Genomic DNA, 24649 nt, shown 5'->3' with positions numbered 1-24649 from the left:
CCTGCCAATGGTTCAAACCCCAGGTGCATCCAAAACACAGGGAACGATGCAGTTCCTGAAGTCAAGGATGAAGATCACGTGAGCCAGGTCTAGAGCATTACTTTCTCAGGCTGTGGCCATGGGGTACTCCAGGGATTAGGCAAACACTGAGCTCTCTTTTTTTCTGAAACGCTTCCACCAAAAGAACACACCAGGTTTCCTCCCCACCTGAGCACCACTGAGGATGGATGGAAGAATCAGCCTTTCCAAAGGAACCCTGAAAGTGGTTCTTCAGGTATTATTTGCTGCTCTACAGCTAGACACTGGGACTGCTTCTGCACGTCTCCTTCCAGATCCTTATTCCTGGCTCTGGATGTTCTCTGGATTATTGCTTTTGTCTCCTTGAGCATAGACCTTAGTTTTTTCCAGGCTAACATCTGCATCAATGCCTTCTCCAAATGCCTTCCCTCTCTTGGCTTCAACAGGACCTGACTTAGAATGAGAGGCACTGACTTTAAGTTGATCTGGGGGAGGATCAGGTTGGATGTCAGGAAAAATTTATTCTCAGAAGCAGTGGTGATGTACTGGCAGTGGAGTCACCACCACTGGAGTTGTTACAGAAAATGGCAGCTATAGCATTGAGTGACATGGCTAGTGGGCATGGTGGTGATGGGTTGATGCCTGGACTAGATGATCTAATGGGTCTTTTCCAACCTTAATGATTCTATGATTCTGTGCATTACTTCATATTCAAGCACATCCCAAGAATGCAGCATGAAGCTTCCTTTATGCTTAAAGTTAAATCATGAATTTCAGTTATGTCTTGACCAATGAAGACACATAATGTGCCATTACTATTGTGGCTGGTTCCTAAATCTTCTTCAAATTTCTGAGACCTTTTGTTGAAGGAGGAAGAATTAGGAGACAAAGAGCTGAACTGCATTTGTTCCTCATCTGGCACTTCGACTTAATAGAGAAGCAAAATGGAAATGGAGGGCCATTTTGTTTTGCTTTGCTTTTAGTAAAAAAGACTTCACCACCAGCTGCTCTGATGCTTTGCTTGCACCTGCTTTCTGCAGATCTTGACATTTGCATGAGTGATTTCCTGCCCTGACCTCAAGCTACCCGCTCATGGGCTTCACTCAGGTTTTTCAGGCTTCCTGTTTTTCTCTTCAAGCTTTCATTTTACCAGCAGTTTCCTGTCCTAAGACTCCTTTGCGACTGAAATCCCACAGTTCATCCTCAGCAAGACGTGGCGGGTAAATTCTTTGAACAATTTTCCTTTCACTAACCCTCTCCTCTCTTCTGCCAGCTGCCTGGATGGGCAATGTCAGCCTCAGTGCAGATCTCCAGGTTTCACCAAGAAATTCACCAAGTATTTCTGGTGCTCTGTAGGAAATGGGGGTTAAGTGGCTTGGCCACAGAGTATGTAACTATTCAGTTACATTGGTGGAAAGGACTGTACTTTCTGCATCAGGGTATCAGCCAGCAGCGAGCCCTCCATTGCTTTGGCTTTCAATCAGTTGCCTTCAGCTGCCACTCAAGTGCTATTATAAATGTGTTAGTGAGCTTAAAAGCACCAGGGTTGGGTCTGGAGCTGCCATCCCTGTCTCTGGAGGTCAATGGCATCAGAGAGGTTGGAAAATTGATGGGGATTGAGGAAACAAGAAAACACCCAAGAGGGATTGCATTCAAAGAGATGCTTGCAGCAGTGGAATTATTTTAGCAGCAAATTCTCCCTCTCTCTCTCTTTCTCTCTCTCTAGCTCTTTTTTTTTTTTTTTTTTTTTTTTTTTTTTTTTTTTTTTTTTGTCACAGCCACAGAAGAAAAGGGTTTTAATAATTGCGGATGTGATTTCAAGCTTGCTGACTCTGTGGCTGAGCTGAAATCCCCATCACTAAGGAAGGGAGTTACTGGAGGTTCCATTTGTTTCAATGTATCACCAAGCAACTCATAAATTTTGGTAGCAGTGAGTTTTCTGAATGTTACTGTTTTCCTGCAGGCTGTCATTTATTCCTAATTCTTACCAAAATATTTGCATTAAGTGTAACTTTTTAGCCATAGCCACTGTGTTTATTTTCTCACCACCAATTCAAGGAACATAATATAACTGCTGCTTATTTCCCCATGTTTATACAGACATGAATTGACACCTCCTCTCTGATAGTGGGGAGGAATACAGCTCCAAGAGTTTTAGGTCTGATAAAAATTACCAGGCCATGAATTGCTTTTAGCTATTATTCTGTTTGTCTGCCCATGGACAAAGTCCTGTGGCTCAAGATGCTATGATGATTTCGAACAAAGGAGTTTTCTTTTTGAAGAATTATCTCTTGTATTTTCTTATGGAAGTGCTTAGCTATCCAATGCACAGTATATCAGAGCAAATAGCTGTTGGCTGCTCTGGAACTTTGCAGTTCTATTTAAACGCTGCTTTGACCATCCTTAGTCCTTGGAAATGTTGATATATCCAAGCTCCAATGTGCTATACAGCAACTCTCAGAGCAGATGTAATTTGGATGGCTTCCCACTTCAGCAGGGCCATGTATGGGAGCAGCCTGCCCTGGTACATATCCTGGTTGGAATGGAGTTATTCTTGATAAATACATATATAGCAGATGAGTAATAGGCCTTTGTGTCGTTCACTTTTGTCAGTGAATGAATATGTTGGGCAATGTTCTGGAGCATGGGGAAATGTGAGCTTTATAGTCCTTTTTTCCAGAATGAATTAAACTATACCTTACATTTAATGCATACCTCCCAAGTGATGGTTTGAACAGGGATACAATTTCACTGTGTGCAGGATGCACAGCAGTGTCCTGCTTGCCCTAGAGCAAACTTCTCAAGTTTATAACATTACTTAACACTCATGTTGTCTGCAAAACAGAGACTCTTATCCAGGAAATTAGTGTGGGGGGAATGTATCACACCAGTGTGCCAGGAGATGTGGGAATCAGCTCTCTGCCTTTTTTTTTTTCCTTCCAGGAGGAACCACAAGCACAGTAGAGCCATTGCATGCACATCTCACCATGGCTTCTCTTTGGAGCTCACTGGAAAAAGAGGTGTTCAACCCACAGAACAAGAAGCTGCTGGAAGCCATTAGTGTCTGGAAGACGGGGAAGAAGAAGAAGATGTCCATTCTCTGTGTAGTGGGTAAGGACCCTGGTGTGATAAGAGACAGGCTGAGCTGCAAGCCCTGGGTGGTTTCATGGAGCTCTCCCTCCATCAACAAAAGATTACTTTTATTGCCATTTGAATAAAATCTGTTATTAGAGCTCAGCAACAACATTTTCTAACACAACATCTCTTGTTGTCCATGCATGCGTTTCTGGTTGCGTCATCACTCTACAGCACCTAAGAGTGGTTAGCATAGATTTTTTTTTACATGCAGGGAAGATACTTTCTTGCCCACAAGCTTCTAGATAGCACAGCCACTTACTATAGGATTCCTTTCCAACACCATTAGCCACAGTGTTTGGTCTAAATGACATATTTTAATTCCTTCTGTAATCAATGGAGGGCAGGAGGAATATCTTCAAGGTATGATTCAGCCACACTACAAGCATCATCCAAAAACCATGTGTTACCCATGTAACAGTCCATGTCTCCCTTCTGAAGATATCTGGATCAGATGGGAGATCTAAATCATAGCCAGAATGAGTGAATCCAACCCAGATGAACCAAGATAAGATTGTGAGCTAATTTGTATTGGAACTGAATTTTTATGCGAGCACAGGTTTTCATCTTAGCACAGGTTTTACTCGAATAAGACAGTGATTTTGGACCCTGTGGTAGGGACTGCAACATGGCATGTAACCACTATAAATCCTATGGAAATAGGGGAACACATTCCTATCACCTGTGGATCTTGCTGGAATATTACTTATGTGTTACACACAGCACCATGGCCAGATTTACAGCTTCTAGAAATTATTGGGAATCTCTCCATTGGATTCAAAGTACTCTGGCTTAGTTCCCGGAGAGAACTTCCAGTTTGTAAAATGTGCAATCAAAAGCCTTGTAGCATATCTCCATACTGCATTCATGGAAGCCAGAATGCACAATCAGTGTCTGTCTGTCCTCTCACATTGTGCAGTTGTGTAGTGGGCTTATAATAACACTGTGAGGGTTTGTTCCTTTTTTTCCTGTCCCTCATTGCCAGTGGATGCCTTTAGGCCAATGCAGCCGTTTCTGGTGAAGGTCAAGGTAGACCGAGCAGAGCAGTACAAGATGGCGTACAGGTGGCCTTTAGCAGAGCTGAAGCTCGTGGATGGAAAAAGTCTTGATCAGGTAAGAATGATTTTCCATTTGTGATGAAGAACAGAACTGATCATAGGGGAGAGAAATGAGTATGAAACTAGAGACGCGTGCCAGGATCCATAGGGAGGTTTAGGTCCTTTGTCCATTCATTTGAATGTAGAAAAGAGCAGCGAGAGGGTCTCTTACCTAATCTAGGAGTGATACTAATTTGGGGGAAATAACCTCCATAGAAAGAAATCTCAAAGCCCTCTGCCTTCCCTCTCAGCCATTTCCCAGAGTATGGTGAGCTGAGGCCTCTCTATCTGTGCATGGTTCCTCCATTCTGCCTTGGGATTTCTTGTTCTCGTCTTTCATGGAGATATACGTGCCAAGGAGACTGAGGCTGAGATGATGTCCTCCCTCCTGAGTCATCCTCTCTTTTTGTTGGGAAAAATCAGGCTAGTTAAATCCTCAAGTAAGGTGAGCAATGAATTGTTGACCGTTGCATTGACACAATTTCCAACCAAATCAATGGGAAACTGCCCTGGAACTGTAATCCCAGTTGGGGCATCTCCTGAAGCTCTTTGCAGCAGCACCAAGCCTAAAGAGACAGCTGCAGTGCTTTTGCCAGATCGCCAGCACTTGCAGAAAATGTACTCAGACTTATCTGTTGATTTATGTTGACAAAGGATCTTGACAAACATTTGCATGGAGTGTTTAAAGATAAAATGGAGATATCTACAGAGTATTATAGGGAGCTGGAGCATGCATGAATCTGCTTTTAGGGGGACATGAAGATTTTTTGAAAAGGAAGAATGGACAAGATATTCCCTTTCTGCTGCTAGAGCTGGCAGAGTGGTGTTAAAGTTATTAAAATTAGTTCTTTTTATTAATGTGAATGTTCCAGGAGCCTTGCTGCAGTGCCTGGGTCTTCACAAGCATAGAAATAAATAAGAAAAAGAGCAGCTTTCCAGTTCTATATCCAGGGCAAATAAAGTACATCTGCACAGTTTGTCTGAAAGGCAAATAACACATGCAGGTTTGCAGGGCATCTTGATCCTGTGGTTAAAACTGACCTGATATTTTCAATGTCTTATATCTCCCTGTGCATGAAAAAATACATGCTGTCATCCTGTCTAATGTGCTTTGGCTGCTGAGGAGTGAGTTAGAAGATACCTCCCGGATTGCCAGTCCTTTCCCCTTTACAAGATAAATGGATTGTACCCTATTTTACAGCTGTTGTGTATTTTTCAGTCACCTCCTACTGGGAGGCAAATCAAGAACTTGTTTGCCCTGATAGCTAAAGCCTTCCTATGACTTAGATCCCTAGATTCTTGCCCACAGCATCCCATTCCTAGTGCTGCACCTGTCCTTTAGATCACACAGCTCTTTTCCTCTGCAGATGTAATTTTAGATTGCAGTCACCTCTCCTATAAACCTTCCTTTGAAAAGATGAGAGGCAAAGGCCTTAAGTTGTGCCAGGGGAGGCTCAGGTTGGATATTAGGGAAAATTTCTTCTCAGAAAGAGTGGTGGGCAGTGGAACAGGCTGCCCAGGGGGGTTACGAAGTCACTTTCCCTGGAGATGACCAAGAAAAGGGTCGAAGTGGCACTGAGGGACCTGGTGTAGTGCAGTCACAGGCATGGATTGATGGTTGGACAAGACAGTCTTGGTGTATCTCTCCAGTCTTAATGATTCTATGATTCCTGTGGGCAGGCTAAGCAGAATGACCTCATATTCTCCTCTTCTGCGTTGACTCCTCTACTCCATCCATCAGGACTGGAGCCCTCTTCTTTACCTCTCGTAGGCTGAATTCAACTTTCTTGAGCACTGGCAACCAGAATTGACCCTGTTATTACTAGAATAGGAACCACTGCCAAGATGAAACTGCTGCACAAGTGCCCACGGTCCCACATGGGGATGACAGCAAGATCCCCACTGCAGCCCAGTGCTGAAATCAGCACAGACTTTGCATCAGCACATGACTTGGCAGGTCCATAAGAATGCAGATGTGGATTTTCTGTCTGGCAGCACCGACCCCAGCCCATGGTTCTGATGCTCAGAGCATACAGCAGAGCTTGGTTATCTGTCTGCTCCGCTGTGCTGGGATCCCTGGCACCAGCAAAATCCTGACATTGCAAGTCCAGAGATGCTGAAATCTACAGCTCCCTTGACCAAAACAGTATTAATATTTATGAAGCGATTAACGGCTGTCTCCCTGCTTTAGTAGCTCCTCATAAGGCACGCTATAAACCATGCATGCTGTAAATCCTCCCCAGACATCACTGCTCTGCATCATTGCAGGGGCTGCTGCAGAGCATTGCAGGGTGTGAAACATCGCCGCAAGGTGTTTAGAAAGCAACTATTAAATATTGTGGGACTGTGTGAATCCTCACATTCTGCACCTGTTATGATGTTTAATATCAGTAATTACAAGCATAGCTTCTGAATTCTCCAGCAGATGGGACCAGGTTGTGCTAAGAGCTAATGAGACAGAGCAGGAAGGAGTTTCTTTCTGTGGGATGGTTTCTAGTTTAGCAATCACCCTCATTCTCTCTACACACATATATCCTGCAGAGGCAAATAAAACCTCCTGAATGGCTGTAGTTCTTCATCTATAAGGCTACATCCACTGGGAATACATACAGAGATATTGACCCTTATGTGGATGAAAACCACATGGAGAAGTGCTAGGGGTGCTCTTCTTCCTGCAACAAGTAAAAATGCTCCCACCGTCACTATGATGTGGAAGAGGGTTGCTTTCTGACCACACATCTGTCCATTTAGTAAGGAGAACATACAATTCAAAAGCTGTCCTTGAAGGGTTAGTCCTGCCCTTCCTGGAAAGACAGAAGGTCATTAGGAGATATGAGGTGATGTGTGCATGAACCATTAGGAAATCAGGGACAGTAGGTCCTTCAAGGGTTGTTAAACAAAGTGCTGTGGGTACAACCTCAGTGAGTTGCTAGGTCATGGGCTGCTGGAGGCTGCCAGGCAGTCCTGAAGGCAATACAATGCTGGCCTTGGGCTTTAAATGCTTTTCTCCCAAGCATCTGCTGGTGGCCACTGTCAAAATTCATCAGTGTTAATCCACCAAAACCTGCAGTAAGAGGTGAGAGATTTATGCAATATGAAAATAAATCAGTGTGCTGCAGCAGTATACCAGGGCTGGTTGACTGCCTGGTCTGAGTATTCTGAGTGTCTCAGTATCCTTTTCCAGGGTCAGAACTACTATGCATGCTGTTATTTCAGTGCTTTTATGATGTCTGTGACTATTTGCAAAGTGCCTCACCATACAGTGGTGTCAGAACATCCAGTGGTAGATTCCATGAGTCTGTGATTCCGTATGCATTTTTCCTCCTAGCGCACAAGGTGTTTTCACAACATTCAATACTGTCGTTAAAATGGACTATAACCTGTGTTAAGTGTACATCATGAAGTAAATGGCGTCTAATTGATGAAGTAATTAATTATTTACATGTAGGTGAACTTGGATTTTGACCTGCAGTTTGATAAGATTTACAAGTGGACTGCTAGCAGCTTTGATGAGAAGAAAACCTTTATCAGATGCTTGTGGAAGCTGAACCACCGATTTCTCTCCAGTGCTATCACATTTGTGAATGTCCACTCCTATTCAGTGGAAGGTAATTCATTTATTTGTCACATTTAGAGCACTGATTTTTGTTTGTTTTTTCATCATCATCACTATACACCTCTATCATTGATCCTTGCATGCTTTTGGCTTCTAGTGATTTTGGATGGCCTCTCAAAGATGCTGCCTTGCAGTCTGAGTTGTGTAAAATGAGCAGTAAAGTGCTACTAGCAAAAGCCCAGGGGGAGACTGGCTGCCTACCTGGCAACATTACCCAGCAGGACATCAAGAAATACAGGCACAAACATCAATTTTAGTATACAATCTACAACTATCTGCACAGTTGACAGAAATAAGTCTATTCACCCCTGAAATTTGTTTCAAATTTGTATAGCATCAACACATTCCTACACAGAGTCCTAGAGAAGTGAGCAAGGAAAAACCACAGCCAGAACTGAACCAAACGTCAGATATCCATTTTTTCCCTTAGGAAGTTGGTTTTCCTTTATCTCACCCATGGGACTTTCCTTATTCTATGTTGCTATGTTATTCTAGTAGAATGAGACGGCTGGATTCATGTCATTGAGGTCTCACGAGTCCAATCTGGTGTTACAAATGACAAAAGGGCTAATGGCATAATGAGACAGCTTTGGCCATATCCACATCTTCTCTTGTCCACACAGGGAGACAAGGGCTGCAGGAGGACAGGAGGGACACTGTGAAGACTGAGAACCAGGAGGAACTCAGTGTGTACCAGGAGATGACACCGAAGGAAGCTGCTGATGTCTTGAAGCTAATGGAGGAGCATGAGCCCCTTGTAAACAACTCCATAGCCTTTGCAGAGCAGCTAAGCAGGGATCTTCATGTGCTGGATGAGGTGAGGGACAAGGGCTGTGATTCAACAGAAAAAAAGGTTCCTAGCCTGCAGGAGCACTGGGTTGGGTCACTGGGTATTGACAACTCCTTCATTTGCTAGAAGCACTCAGCCCAAAAGTCATCTTGATGTCTCACACAGAAGTCAGAAGGATGGCTGTGGTGCACAGTGAACAAGCCACAGAATCACAGAGTGTCTTAGGTTGGAAAGGACCTCAAAGATCATCCAGTTCCACCCCCCTGCCATAGATAGGGTTACCATCCACTGGATCGGGGACCAGGGTCCCATCCAACCTGGCCTTGAGCACCTCCAGGGATGGGGTGCTGCTCAGAGGCCTCACCACCCTCTGAGTGAAGAATTTCCTCCTGGTTGAGGAAATATTCGGAAACATACTAGGAGCCACAAACTCTAAACTCAACCTCCTTCAGCTCCAATAGCTGCTGTATTCCCAATTTGTGTCTCTGTATGACTTATGCTTGGAAAGTTAAGTAGTTAATCTGGAAAATGGAACTCCTGATGTCTGTTCCTGCTTGCTCTCCTACAGGCACTTTGTGCCTCCATTTCCCAGCTGTAAAATACACTGCGAGGGCAGTTAATAAAACTCTGTTAAGCTCTTTGAGATGAAAGGCACTGTTGAATACATTACTTTAATGCCCTCTAATGAATAAACATTGCTGATTTTTAATACAAATTAATTACTGAGATGTTTCTATTTCTAAAGCTTAATCTATGATATTGAGGATAATTAATACCAGCAAGTTAGGCTAGCACATGCATATATTTAAACATTTTTTCCCCCACATCCCAGTGATAGCACCTTGTGTTTTTCTTCCAGCACTAATCAGCCTCTGCTAGCCCAGATCTTCTGGGGACTGTGAAACACTGTACCCACTTTCAGAGAGCTCTTATCGGCTTCGGGGGGAAGGAGAGCACGGCTGGGCATCTGGAAGGCCTGATTCTCACATACAGAGTATCCCTAAATACCCCTGGGATCCCAGCAATGTTGTTTGCTGTCCAGCAGGAGCATGGTACCACTGCTCAAGTGAAGATGCTCCATGGGCCCTTGTGCCAGCAGTGCTACCATGATGCTCTGCCACCCCCTGCAGCTCAATTAAGCTCTAATGAGATAATCCAAAGGCAAAGTGGTGTCAGGATGGCAGGAGGGTTGTGGATGGGATTGAGCATTTAATACTATGTGAGCATCCCTGGTGTGCAGCTAGAAGGCAGCAGTCTGGCAGCAGGACTGTTTGCTCCCTTGTACATCCTGCACATTGTTGTTGCTTTCTGAGCAGTATCAAGAACCAGCAAGCCCCACTTTCAAGATCCAGGTGGAGGCTTCAGAATGGCTTACACGCATTCCAGGAACACTTCTGTGATGCTCCAACTTCTTGCATGTGCCATTTCTATACCTGGAGCTCATCTTTATCCCAGTAGCAATGCAATAGGAGTTTGAAGTAGAAAAACCCCTTGATACAATAATTATAGATGCTCAACTGCATCTGTGCACATTTCCTGTGCAGGAAATCTGTTTTCAGACATATTCCTAAATCAGTGCGAGGGTAGGCAACCTGATTCAGAAGGACAAGACTTTGCTTCTCTCCTTCCTAGCATTTCCACCAGAAAGCTGAGTGTGGGGAGTACTCTAGGTTGCGGATGCTTCTGTTGCTGGTCATCATTTAATTAAAAAAAAATCAGATAATTGAAATATTTGAAAAGATATTCTCCTTTAAAAGTCTTACTGATGGAGAGAAAAATAGGAGTTTCCCATGCTTGTGTCCTTGATATCCTGCATGGTACTTGGGTCTTGAAAATGATGCAATTAACTTTTGGAAGTGGTTAATAATTAGTGGAGCTTAACTGCAACAATTAACACATGGTTGCATCTCTACCATCCATTGAGAGACTTCTGGAGGCAAACAGTGCCTTCAGTTTCTATACTAGAGACATACTTGTGCACATGCACATATCCATCAGGGGTTTAGGCTCTGAGCTGGTGCTGACACTGAAGCCCTCTGTTTCTCCTTTTCCCAGGCCAACCTGCAAGCCATCATCTCTTCTGAGAAGCAAGTGACACAGCTGATGAGCTTCATTGATGAGGCACTGGCAGAGGTGGCCAGAGTGGAGGAGACCTTGCAGGTCTATGATGAGCTGCTAGGAAGCGTGAAGCAGCAGATGGACCACATCCACCAGGAGAACTCCTTGCTGCATCACATCACATCTAACAAGGCCAAACTGATGGATGAGATTCTTTTCCTCACAGTATGTGGGTTTGCAATGTCTTCTAGTTGAATCTATTACAGAAACTCTCCAAGAACCCCAAACACTCTGAAAACTGTAGCTATAGAACTTCTCTGGCCTAGAAATGAGGGACATTATTCTGATAAAATAGGGACAACCACTCTACTGAGATGGACTGCCCCAGTGTTGGAGGAGTTCAAGGCCAGGCCAGATGGGAGTCCTGGGCAGCCTGATCTAGTGGCTGGCAATCCTGTGCACAGCAGGGGATCAGAGCTGGATGATCTTTAAGGTCTCCTCCCATCCAAGACATTCTATGATTCTATGATCCTACGACTTCAGATAGGCTGCAGCAATCGTGGTGCACAGTGCTCCCATTGTGATCCAGTGCTTTTGAGGCTCCCCCAAAATCCTTTTCATGGGCAAGGTGAACCTAGCCCTGTGTAATGCCATATGAGAAAGCAAATTACTTACAAAAGTAGTGTACCAAAAATGCTGGAACTAGGATGTAATAGTGTAGCTAGTCCTCACTTTCACCTCGATACCACTGACATTTTTATTTCTTAGCTGCTGCAGTTTTCTTAGTGCTTCCTTTCTCCCTCGCACTTTGCTGCCACCAGAGTTGCCAGCCCTTTTGAAACCCGTATTGGGACGCTTTTGATGGGAACAGAGCAGCAGGCTTCTTGATGGACAAATGCAGCTAGGGAGCTGAAGGCAGCAGCACTTGGTTCTTTGAAGCCAACAGCTTTCCAGGTGGGCTGGAAGGGATGACAAGCTGGATGTGCTTGCACCTGCTCTCTTCTGGCTTCTTTTCAGACCCACCTCGACCTTGGCAAGGAGCACTGTGAGGCCCTGAGCTGTGCAGATCTTTCCAGCCCCAGTGGAGTGGAAGCCTGTATTGCTGCAGCAGAGGCATTATCTGCCTGCATGAACATCCAGATACAGTCTGGTAGGGCAAGGAGAGATTTATGTCTGCAAAGAGCAGGAACATCAGCTTATCCCTGAGTGCTTTGCTTTTTCACCTGGTGAGAAGTGGGAGGGAGATTGGCTTAATTCCTACAGGAACCCAATCTGTGCTGCCAGTGGCAGAGCTGGTGCACCTATGCTATACCAGCAGGTCTGCAGACATCTACCACTGGGCTCAGGCACTAGTTGGTCCAGTTATTATTAAATTTAAGGCAATCTCAATGGTAAGCTTTAGTATGGCTCTTCTGAATACCTGGATGTAAGACATCATTGTGTTCCATCTGTGTGCAACAGGTCAACTGCTCTGTTTTGTAAAAAAATTGGTGGAAAGATTTAGAAATTTTAGTATCTTGGGGTAACCCAGTAGTCCATACCTGAGTGTGGAAAAACGATCATTCTTTGTAGCAATATCCACTGGATAAGTGGTGGAAAGCTGTTAGGTACAGGACTTGGTCTGAGCATGAAACTCCATGCCTTTTTTTTTCTGGAGAGGCTGGGTTTTGTCCTTGACCTTGCCCAGGCTGATCAACAATTTGTAATTCTGTTCTTAAATTTTAACTCCCTGCTTGTGTCTTTTTGTGTGGTAACACAGCAAACCTTCCCTTTGTTGCTTTTGCGTTGGGGGGCTGCATTCGTCCCAGAACTTGAAGACCACTTATACGTGTCAGTGTGTTGAGTGATGTTGGTCTGCAGCTGCAGCTCACACCACTCCATGCAACAACACCTCTTCTGTTTCACCTCAAGGTTATCGGAAGCTACAGGCTGTGGCTGAGCAGCTGATCATGTTTGAAACACTCAAGCAGAACTTCGAAAACCGTTTCATCGGTCATGTTACGAACATCTTTGAGCAGCAGGTGGGCTTCACTCTTCACATAGCGGCTTAAAATTGTTGCTTCTCAAACATATTCAGTACTGACAATCCAAGAATTATGAAGCAATTATTTTCCAGAGCTTTTCAAGGCTGTTCTACTCAATACTTACTGCCATTCCCATTGCTTTAGGGCAGTGCTCAGATTCCTGCTCTCACACAGCCTGTGGACAAGCTGTCTGCACCAAGCCACAGACTCCAGCATGAGGAGCTGGTGCCCTGCACCCCACTCATGGCCTGGCTGAGGAATGCCAGCCCTGTGCTATTCTGTGACCTCCCCAAGGTATGGCTGAAATACTGATATAAACTGCAAACCAGTATCAAATCAATCAAATGGCTTCACTCATGGTGGGAGCTTGGTTTCTCCAAACCCATCCTGCCTGTTAGCTCCCAGCAACTGGTACTTCTGGGAAAGAATCCACTCAGTTTGTCCACTTGATTCTAAGTACATGTGTGCTTAACAGAAAGTAGTCCCATATGGACTTGGTAATAGATACTGTATTTAAGAAAAATGTTTGAAATTCCAGAATTTAGTCTTTTTTCTTGTTGTCTGTCGTTCTTCTATCAAATGTGCATGATAACAATGAAATTAGTGTAGCACACCCTGTGTTTCATTCAACCGTGCTTTAGTCGTAGGGTTCTGGGAAGCCCTTCAAGTCCTTGACATCATCTGTTAATATGGACTTTGTTAAGTGAATGAGAGGGTTCTTTGTACATCGTTGAGGTTTGGTTTTCATTTTTCATGCTGGTTCTTGCTTTTCCAAAGGCCTTACACACTGAGATCAGCAGGCCTGTTTCAGTTTCCATCTGCTGACTTTTGCTTTAGAAAATATCTGAAGAAAAAGCTCTGAAATGGGAGCTGTTCTGAAAATCCATGAATCTATTTTGTCTTTCCAGGTCTATGCCCAGAACCTCAGCAGACTATATGATAAAGAAATCAAAGCCTTTTTTGAACAGGCCAAAATCCTCCTGGTAGGAAGAAGAAAGGGAAGTAAGTGATTTTCAAATATGTTCTTTGTGCTGCTAAGTAGTGATTTATTTGCAGTCATCCCTCATCACGGGTGTTCCTGTGCCATGAATTTACCTTCTCCTCTATGAGTCTGCAGCTGGCAGGATGCGACTAAGCTGGCTCTGGTTTGCACCAGGCAGCCTTTATGTGAACAGTAGCCCTATGTATTATTCAGCATCACTTAGCTGCTTCCCAGGGCTGTAGCTTCTGTGTATCTTCCTTTTTCAGGGCTCATAAATGATGCGTGAGTGGCTAAGATATGCCACGACAGAATCATAGAATGACTTGTGTTGGAAAGGACCTCAAAGACCATCCAGTACCAATCCCCTGCCAAGAACGTCTAACGTCCTAAGTCATTAGCAAGGGGGGTGTAGGGGTGCCCAGCTAATGCCTGGTCTATATTTCATGCAAGTATAACTGCTCAGACACTTTTCGCTGCAAAGGGATGGCACCAAACCTCTCCCTAAAGACACGAGTGTATTCATAGCAATATTACTGAGAACAAAATGATTTCACAGTGAGCCAACTGTGGGGCTGTGTTGTCCCAGGGTGATCATTTCAACAGAAAAGCTTGCATCTGACTCAAAATATTCCAGTCAGGTTTCTCTGAAGATAAAAAGAGAAACTGATCTGTCTCCTCTGGAAGTTTTTGATTACACAGAAATCACAATTTCCTTCAGAAAAACAAAGCACTGTAATGGAAAGTTCCATGCCAGTTTGGCCCAGCTTGAATGTCAAAACCTGCTTCACATGCTATGTTTAGTCCATCAGAGCACTTGCCAGTCTTCTTCCAGCTCTACACCTACTCCATCACTTGTCTCCAGGCCCAGGAGACATACCATGCACGTTGGCTAGAGCTGGAGGTCAAAGCCTGGGGAAGGAAAGAGAGCTGCTGGCTGCAGGAGCCAGCCAAGGGCTCTGTCTCCCTGCAGTGGTATGACCAACTGCAGTCCTCCCAGGGTGACCTCAGCGCATTGAGGTGATGAGGAACTTGTCCCAGGCTTGATACTGCATTCCTGTGCCTTGAAGCACTCGGCATTGCTCTGGTCTGCATCGCTGACAGCAGTTTCCACTTGGCAATAGCAGACCCAGCTGCTAGTTCTGCTCAGTCCCCCTCCTGTGCCTCAATACATCCCTAATGCCTCTCAGTCCAGGCTGCAACATCCAGATGCCGGATAGTGGTAAAAATAGGAGGTTGTGGTAAGGTGGAGGTTGGTCTCTTCTACCAGGAAACTGATAGAAAGAGAGTTAATGGCTTTAAATTGCACCAGGAGAGGTTTAGACTGGATATTAGGGAAAATTTCTCCTCAGACAGAGTGGTGAGGCAGTGGCACAGGCTGCCTAGGGAGGTGGTGGAGTCACCGTTCCTGGAGGTGTTCAAGAAAAGGGTCGATGTGGCACTGAGGGACATGATCAGTGGGCATGTGGGAATGGATTGATGGCTGATGGACAAGATGATCTTAGAGGTCCTTTCCAATCTTAATCATTCTATGATTTTCTCACATGCTCAGATACTAATCCTTAAGTAAAGTTTTCCATTTTGACATCTTGCAAGAAACAGAGAAAACGAATACCTAAAGGAAAACTTGTTGCAGTCACCAGAAACCTATTTTTCCATGCCAATCTATGAAGCCAAGAGAGAAACAATTATCACTAGACTGAAGAAAAACAATCCACACCAACCTGCTCCCAAAAGACCCCGACCAACCAAATGCAAAAAAGATCAAGAACTATCCAGCAGAAAAAGAATAACATGATAAAAAGCATTAAAACACAATATGTATGGTGAAAGTCAATAGGACATCACTATTCTCCTTGTAATTTAAAAGCAGGATAACAGGCAATAAAATCAGAGGGACAGTCTGCAAACTGCTGGTGGAAAATAATTGGTGTGCAACGCTGTTAACCTGCTGTACTTATTGCTGTGAACTGTCACTGATGCTGGAGGACATAGGAAAGCCTATAGCCAGAAGATAACAGGAAAATAAAATGAGTCTGTAGTAATCATCCCAGGATAGCTCTGAGATATGGATTTTTTGAAAAAGGAGAGCCTTTCATACGAGCTGTAAAGAAAGACAACTTTGCAACAGGTCTCTTGCAACCTACTCTGTCATCCTGATCATTCCTCCAGGAAGCCTGGCAGATGGGCTTTAGAGTCATACAATGGCTAGTGTTGGAGGTGCCTTGAGCCCCTGCCTGGCAGGGTTGCCAACCACTTGATCAGTCTGAAAGAAAATAACTGAAAGAAGATAACTTTCCTATCACACCCTGCACTCCTCAATGCATGGACACAGTGTTTCCTGGGGAAATGTGCTCTTTCTTGCTTAAAAACAGCAATTCCTGATAAGAGATAATGAACATATAGGCAGCAAGCAGCCCAGGGAATTGGTAGTGGGAAAGCAAACTGCTCTGTGGTTTGTAAGATAATGTGGCCAAGCCCTATTTCCTGAAGAAGGGCGATTGCTTTCATTTAAATAGAAGCAAATAACCAAAATTATATACAGGATAGAAAGGCTCTGGTGCCTATCTACAAAGTGATTAAGGGGCTCTGAATGGGACTTCAATCCTGTTGGGAAGCAGGAAAAAATCAACTCTCTTTTGTCTCCTAGGCATTAAAAGGGGAATACTGCAGATGCAAAGATGGCCTGGCTATTAAGGAGGCCCTCTATGAAGCCAAATTTGTTGAAAAAAAGATAGCAGAGGGCATGTGTTGCAGCCTGCCTAATAACCTTTTGTGCATGTGAGATCAGTTATCTGCTTTCAATACTTTGACCTACTAGCCCCACAAAGCAGGAGTTATTAAAGTACCAGGAGAAACTCCAGGGTGTGAAACCCACTTAAACAAGGGAAAGCCATGTGGATGTCTACAACCCTGTTACTGCAGTTATATATCTGTGTAACTATTTTATATATATATATACATATATTCCAAAGGTGACATTGCTTCTGCCTTCTTAGAGGTATTGCTAATGTTAGGTTTTGGGATTCTCAGTTTTCAATCCAAATTGGCTTGCTCTAGCTTTCACTGTCTCTTTCTTTTGCTTGTCTCTAGGGTGGTTTCCCTGCCTTGTAAGGGAATATTTGTGTTGATCACTTCTAAATATACCACCTGATGATTTGCGGTCTTGTTTTGGTATTTGGAGGGAATTTAGAAGGCAAACCCCAAGCTCTTTATAATTAATTGTGACTCACTAATTAAATCTTCTCATTTCCTCATTCCCTTTTCCACACTAAAGCTCATAGACTTGTAAATCTCTTTCCTATTTGCTGAGGGAAGATATTTTTTCCTGGTTTTGCCACTTTCCAGCGAGTGAAATGATCACCTCCCATTGCGTAAGGGTAGGAAAAGGATTATGAGGCAGCTCATTAATTTTCCCCATGGTTTTTGCAAGGCTGAGGTGATGAGCAGTCGTATCATCTCTCATTCTTGCCCACCGTGTAGGACATCTGACAAATCCTTTCCAAAGGTAAAAGCCCTGCAGGTATTGGCTCAAATAAGGATATTTCAGATATTACAGAAAATCAAGAGCTGGCCTGAGTTACCCAGGACCGCTGGGGATAGTGGAATGAAACCAACTTTTAGAATTAATTAGAAAATACTCAGGACATTTTGCTATTCATTTCCTCCATTGAATTTAATTACGGTTTTGATGCGCACTTCAAATAAATTTTTCAACTTCTCTTCAACTTAGACCAGGCAGCCAAAGAAAATGCTGTGATAAAAACTGGTAGTGTTTGAAATGTGTATTAATTTCCAGATGAACATTCATGATTGTAAAAAGCAACTTGCTGAAAAAGCCAACTGTCCTCTCCAGGGATATTTTATGACCAGCAATTTACAATCAAAATACGAAACAAACATTTCTCCTGCTACTCCTGCTGGCTTTTCTGCCAATTTATGCTCTTACTTCCCAAGATTTTTCATTCTCCAGACCTCATGAGTCGGTACTAAGCCCTTCATAGCAAAAGGGAGATGTTCATAGGGAAGCAAGAAGAAATTAATGGAAGTGAAACAGACGAAAAGGTAGATTTTAAAAAAGGAAAAAGAAGAACAAAACTGCATATCTTAATCTGACAAAAATCTGATAGGAAAAGACCAAATTACACAAAAAATTGGGGTAAAAAAAACACATTTAGTCCATTAAAGTGATGAGAAGCACTGAGATGTCCAATCAGCCACCAATGTGCTATGCACGTTGCAGGTCTCCAGGAAGGCTTGGAGAAGCCAACAGGGATGGGGAGTAGACAGAACCCATGGTGGAGCCTCCCAGGGAGCAGAGAAGATCAGGAGGACATGCTGAACAAAGGCAACGTCATCAAGGTAAGGAGCTGAACTTTTCTAAACGGCTCACATGTCCCACGGGGACTGTGCCCAGTGCTGCACCCATCCCCAGGGAGCTGATGGAGTCAGTGTTCTTGGAGGTGTTAAAGCAATGTGGAGATGTGGCACTGAGGGACATAGGCCAGTGGGCAATACTGCTTGTATGTGGATGATTGAACTAGATGATGTTAGAGATCTTTTCTAACCTTAGTGATTCCAGGATCCCAGGGTTCTTTCTCCAGCACTATGCACCTGGATCTGAAGCAGAGATATTCTGCTCCACTGACATCTCTCTGTGTGGTGGCATAGATACCACTTCAGGTGGACATGGACATCTGTCTCAGAGTACAGTGTTTTGGAAGGGATTTCTAACGTGCCTGATGGTTTCTAAGCAGACCTTGGAGCAAGTGCTGAGAGAGCTGCGACCCCTTTGCATCGCAGAGCAGCTGTTCATTGAAAAATTCTTCCAGTTGAGGCAGAACTCTGCAGAGCTGCAGGTGCTGGAGGTAAGCTATGTCCTCACCGGTCCCACAAACCAGTCCTCCCTGCAGGTTAATGCAAGACCCAGCAGGCACAGTGGAATGGCTCTTACCTTGTTAAAGATCAACATACGTGAGCAATCCTGTGCTCCTGCCCTCCAGCAGCAGTCAGTGGCATCAGGATTCAGTAGATCAAGATCTCCTGAGCGACAAGGAGAATTGAATTTAATCAGTGGCTTCAGGAAAATCATAGCATAGCAGCACTTTTGCTGAAATGAAACCCAGATCTCAAGCTTTCGTCTGGGAGAAGGGGATGAAATCATTTCTTCTATCTCATTCTTTATTACAGGAAGAAGGAAGCACTGCATCTCCAGAGGATCCTGCTTGTGCCAAGCCTCCGAGCCAGTATGTGGGTGATGAGATTCATTGCTCTGGTGTGGGCATGGGACAGGAACTGCTCAACAATGGATAGATGGACTTTTGTTGTCACTGTTGGCTGCATAAGGGTGGTCAGGAAAGTGAGGATTCATGGGAAAGCACTGCATTTTGACCAGTTTTAGTTCCTTATTAGCAAGGTTGTAAACTGAAAACATACTATGAAACCAATCTTTGAAAAAATGTCAGCATAAAAACACTAAAAATCTTCCTTTGAACATCAAAATGGGACATTTCTATGTCCTCCCCTAGGCAGAGCTGTGGAAGAGCTGAAGGTTGACCAAAGCATAAACATGCTGTGATACAGAAGGCAGCATTTTTTCTTCCTTTAGCTTTGCCCATTTCTTTCCAGCTGGCCACAGTGCCAATGTCCCTCCCTGTTTAATTGCATACTTTTTCTTCTTAAGACCAGAGGAACAGACAGCCCAGCTGCTGAGTGAGATCTTCAGTTCTCTGGACCCAGAGCTGAGATGTTTTCTAGATGTCTGCAATAAGGCCCACCCATTCAGCTGCCTGCAGATCCTGGTTACCCTGAATGACTGCATCTTTGAGATGTGGGGGAAGACTTCAGCTCTCCCCTCATCCTTCCTCAACACTGTTCTGGGCAACATGCTGCTCCTGGCCAAGAGCAGCTTCAACAAATGCATTGTGAGTGTTGGTAAAAGTCAGTTAAATAGAAATGAGTGATGTTTGACCTCCTCCATGATCTTTTGAACTTCTGACAAGAGCTCTTCTGAAGGCAGCTCTGGTTTATAGCAAACAGGGTTCTGGCTCTATGGTTTGGGTGAACTTAGCCCCTCATCATTTGTTTGAGAGAAGTGGGGTGCCATAAACTAAAAAGACACAGGTGTCTCCTCTTATCAGGGTGAGAAAACTGCAGGGGTTTTCCCTATGTAGAGTTCTTGGAAGGCTGTCGTAATACAGGCAGCATGTCAAATTGTTCTCTCTTATGGGCACAGCCAGGGACAAGCACTAGGGAGGAGAGTGTGGAACGATCAAGAACTGATCAGAATTGGCTGAGAAACCTGGGCCTGAGTATAATGAGGTCAAGGGAAGATGTGTTGACGTCAAGGGCATTTCTGCTGGGAGCTGGAGCAGCAAGTCTGCTCCTAATTTTGAGAAGTGCACAAAATAGCAGCAGGGCTTTGCTCTTGGGGCTGTGGGTGTATGTGAGATGGCAGACTGTGTCCAAGCAAGGAACCATGTAGCCTAAGAGACAGTGTACCACCTCCAGAAAATCAAGGAGTATCTTCCTATAGGCATTCATGAAGACAGACTGTTGCAGCAAGCCCAGATTTGTAAACAGAGAAAGCAGCACACAACTGCCTGCTTTGCTTGTTTTCTGGCCTTTGTCTTAACCTGCTGTAGGACGATCATGTCACACCTGAGCATGTGGTGTCCTGTGTATTGCTGCCAGGGGACTTTGTGCAAAGAGATTGAGGAAGCAAAGGTGCCCAGCAAGATGAAGGTTGGGATCCTGCCCTCTGTGAGCCGTTTTGAGGAGTTTGTGAATTTCTCGGAGGCGGTGTTCAGGACGGCTCAGCGCAGAGCAGAGTTGGACAAGGCACACCTCAGACTGGCTGATAGCGTCTTCAACAGCAGTGAGTACCAAGATTGGTAGCAACCACACAGCTGCGGCCTTGGGAGTCACCTGCCACCAGCTGAGCCAGCAGAGCAGGGTGCATGCAGACTACCTGCATGGGCCAGTGCTTCTGTGTCTCTCATCCCTCCTGACCCATCGCATAGGGTCTTCTCTCCTTACCCAATTTGTCCCTTTTTTAAAGTCAATAGCTTGTCCTCAGCAAACCTGAAGGTGAACACAGATATGGTCATGATGGAAAATTTCCACCACGTTCACTGCTTCCTGTGCCAAAAGAAGATCCAGTGCCTGGAGGGCAAGAAGAAAGAAGCCAAGCAAAGGTATAGTGAGCATATGGAGAAATATGTCATCAGGTCCCTGGGCCAGCCACTGGAAAAACTCAATGTGAGTATAGAATAATTTCACCCTTGCCCAAATCTCAAAGGGTCACTGCACTTCCAAAATTTATGCATCCACTGAGAAGGGTCCAAAGGAGAGAAATAAACAAAGAAAATCTAGAAAACAGGATGGAATGGAGGTTGTTTGCAACAAAGATTAGTAAGGGTTTAAAAGATATAGTTTTAAGATATGTATTATAAGATTAAGGGAGCAACTCATCTATGACCACAATAAACAGTACAGGAAGTCATGAGCTGAAATTCCCACGCCTTCTCTGACCACTTACTGCTGATTCTTGTGGTACAGCTCAGCGTCAGCTTCCCTTGGAAGAACAAGGGGCCAGCAGAGGCCAGCTCTGAAGCCCCTCTGCAACTCATGGCCGCGGTGCAAGGCACTGTTGTGCTCCTACTCTGGGTTGCGTGCCTCTGTCTGGCAGATGCTAGTTTCTTTTTTACACGGCTGCCTGGACCAATAAGTCTAGCCCAGCCTCATGCTTCCTGAATGGCTGCTTTGTTAACTGAGCTAAAAGCATACAGCTTTGCTAACTCAGGCATCCCCCTTCCTCTGAGACAGCAGCTGCTCCCAAGACCCATCCTTGCTCTGCTCCTCCTCAACCTGCTCACCGACCTAAAACATCTCTATTTGAATTATTTATTGAGCCTGTTCCTTTCAATTTGTTTCCAGTCTTTGCTGTCAAACACCTTGTAGTAGACTGAATGATCTGTTTGGCATCTCATGCTACCTTCAGCACTGATATGTCGATACCTTCAAATCCTTCCTCTCTGAGGGAAAGTACAATTTCATTGCTCAAAGTAACGTGAGGGTGCTTTGTGCACTGCTCAGACATTCGGCATAGCTATCTCTTACAGCCTACATAGCACATCAGGCTTGAGCTTGATTCACTAATACTGCAAAGACACCTATGTAATCTAGGATCAAATGCCTGTTTGTGAAAAGAATTCATGTTTAGGAATCTCTTTTCTCCTGAAAATCCTTATGACTTAGTGAATTTCTCCACTACAAACTGCAGCAGAGATACTTGAGACAGCATACAGGTTATTGAGTGTATTATAGATTAAAGGAAGAGTTGATAGTGCTCTTTTTAGCTTTTATTTGGCCAGATTTGAAATCTTGCCTCTAGCTGTGAGACCCAAGAAGGTAACTAAGAAGACATAACCATATCCATGAATTGTATAGCAGAATGGTGAGAAAACAAATTTTGGGGGGAAAAAAAATGAAAAGTTCCAGCTAGATAGGAAAAAAAAACAACCAGCAACAAACACTGTGAGGATAATAAAACATTGAAAAAACCTGTCCTGAGAGGTTTAACAGCCTATTCTTGAAGATTCTTAAAATCTACCTTGAGAAATGCCCAAGGCATCCTGGCCTGAAGTCAGTGGTGATCCTGCTTTCAGCAGGGTGTTGAACTAGAGATCTCCAGAGGTCCCAATGGGTTCCACGTTGACAAAAGCGCAGGTAGAAAAACCTGTCTTGCATTGAGCAAGCTGAGATTTTGTGAAGCTCCACTGCTCCTGGAAACTAGCTGAGGTCTGTATTATTTTGGGTTGACATAGCCCTGATCTCTTAGAAGCAGCAGCCATGCCCCTGGTTGGATATATGATCCTTTTGAAACACCTCCCTGTGCACCAGCCTTTCCTGTTTCCACACAGTATAGACTGGAAGAACTGAGAAAACTGGAGTTTGCTTTACACTTTAGCAGATTTTCAGATCCCTTCCCCATTCATCTCAAAACCTTTCTGGTGAGCAAAGCTGTATGAAGTCCCAAGGAGCACAAGTGATTTTTCAGCAATCCCGTTGCTCCACAGTAATGTAACACCTAGGGATCCTACATGCTGAGCAGGGAGGAAAGGTAGAATAGATGAAATTCCCTAAAGCTTTCCCAAGGAGACAAGCAATCTCTTTGTTTCCACTCAGTCAAAGAGAGGGAACTGAGGAAAGCAGCCAGGCCTCAGCCCTGGCACAGAAGTCCATCTTAGGGCACCTCATCAACTGATGTCTCCTTGCATTTCCAGCACTTCTTTGAAGGGTTGAAAGCTCGTGTTGCTCAGGGGGTGAAAGAAGAGGAGATCAGTTTCCAGCTGGCCTACAGCAAGCAAGAGCTGAGGAAAGTCATTGAAAGATACCCTGGCAAGGAAGTAAAAAGAGCCCTTGAGATCCTCTACAGAAAAATCCACAAGTGTCTTTCCCCAGAGGAAAACCTTTTTCCGGTAACTGCAGTGTGATCTGTGTCTGATGCTATGATCTTCTGGGGAAATTCAGGGCTACAACGCAGTGTCTTCTGGTGATGAAATGCCTTAGTACCTTACTACTGCTGTGCCCTACCTTAGTACGGCAGAGCATGCATGGCTTACTCTTCTGCCTTCATATATAGCTATCATAGGTTGATGTTCTGCTTTTCCCTAGGTTGTGTGGCATGCTATGGAGCAGGAGCTGCTACGCCAGTACCGAGAATTTGAAGATCTGATCCAACGCTGCTATGTGGGGTCAGGGATCACCATGGAATTCACTATGGAGGATTTGCTAAGCTACTTCAACTCCATCACTCTGTCCAGCATGTAGAGGAAGATGTTCATGGAGAACAGCTCAGGGATCCTTTGCAGCTGCACCTGTAGGAAGCTAAACTCAAATGTAAAACCTTCCCAGGCTGGAATTTGATATATTGAGCTCCACCTCAGAAATCATTGTTCATCTAATGAGAAAAAACTCCCAAACCTCAAATTTCCACCAAAGCTAGTGCCCCTGCTGCGCCTCTTCAACAAACTACTGCCCAGTGCCACATATAGCTGAACACTGAGAGTCATCTCTTCAGGAATTCTCTTCTTTTTATTCACCCTCAGATTTTACAGTGAATCCATTCTGAAGCACAAGGGTCTCAATGCACCAAGCTACCCCTGTGTGTGCAGTGTTGTTATATCCACAGGTCAGAACATGCACAGTCACTCTACGCTGGGAGTGGAGAAAATGCTACTGTTTTAGTTTCCCAGGGAAATTGGTTTGTCAACAAAGGTCTCTTCCTACCCCATTTTCTTTTGAAACCTTCCATTAGAATGTTACAGTTTAATGTTATATTTTTGTTTTTAAAAAATATGGCATTTACATAATTCTTGCATCCTATCTTGATGATCTGGAGGCCAACAAATTATCCATACTTATCTGTAAAATACTAAAGACCTTGAACTGCTTGGTTCAATGCAAAGTGTCAGTCAAAGCAAATAAAAGCACTGATCACACTGTTTGGATGGTCTGATTTCAAAGAACCCTCTAAAACATCATAACAGGTAGGGACCATTTTCTAGCCCAGATGTCAGTCTCCTTTTCCATGCAGTCTTCTGCAGTGAAACCAACCCCTCTCCCTCCCCTGACCAGGATGACCTTGTCCATTCTTACAGATGGCACTTGTCCTGTAAATCAGACCATCTGATGTAGTTCTAATGAATCTGGATGCATACCCTTATCATGCAGGTCTGTAGTAGCACAGAGTCGAGATCCAGGACAACAAGGTGCATTGCCATGCAGAGGCTCATCAGGGCCTGTGCTAGAGACCGACAACATGTTATCACTCAGAAAGTTTTAAGGCCCAGAGCTGAGCTTCCATTGGCTCCTGGACCCGTAGGTGTGGGTGGAGGTCCCGGAACTGTTAAAGGCTATTAGTGCCCT

At 44.3% G+C, this 24649-nt stretch overlaps 1 protein-coding gene across 2 annotated transcripts; it reads left to right on the top strand.

Moving 5' to 3' along the window:
- The first annotated feature begins 71 nt into the window (after positions 1–71).
- Positions 72–24649, top strand: LOC125699808 (exocyst complex component 1-like). Of its 2 annotated transcripts, XM_048959737.1 has the most exons (19): positions 72–274; positions 1157–1238; positions 2962–3129; positions 4139–4266; positions 7699–7858; positions 8490–8683; positions 10712–10939; positions 11732–11864; positions 12626–12735; positions 12883–13032; positions 13647–13740; positions 17961–18079; positions 18475–18585; positions 18908–18963; positions 19401–19641; positions 20411–20594; positions 20778–20977; positions 23005–23199; positions 23396–24648. In XM_048959737.1, exons 3-19 carry the CDS (start codon positions 3006–3008, stop codon positions 23549–23551), a joined length of 2583 nt encoding a protein of 860 aa, XP_048815694.1. In that variant the 5' UTR covers positions 72–274; positions 1157–1238; positions 2962–3005; the 3' UTR covers positions 23552–24648. The 2 variants fall into 2 exon arrangements, with proteins under 2 accessions (XP_048815694.1, XP_048815695.1); XM_048959738.1 differs by lacking the exon at positions 1157–1238 and having other exon boundaries at positions 23396–24649.

The sequence above is a fragment of the Lagopus muta genome, chromosome 13 (genome assembly GCF_023343835.1).
Source record: "Lagopus muta isolate bLagMut1 chromosome 13, bLagMut1 primary, whole genome shotgun sequence".
Lineage (NCBI taxonomy): Eukaryota > Metazoa > Chordata > Aves > Galliformes > Phasianidae > Lagopus > Lagopus muta.
This window is presented reverse-complemented; position numbering and strand designations above follow the sequence as displayed.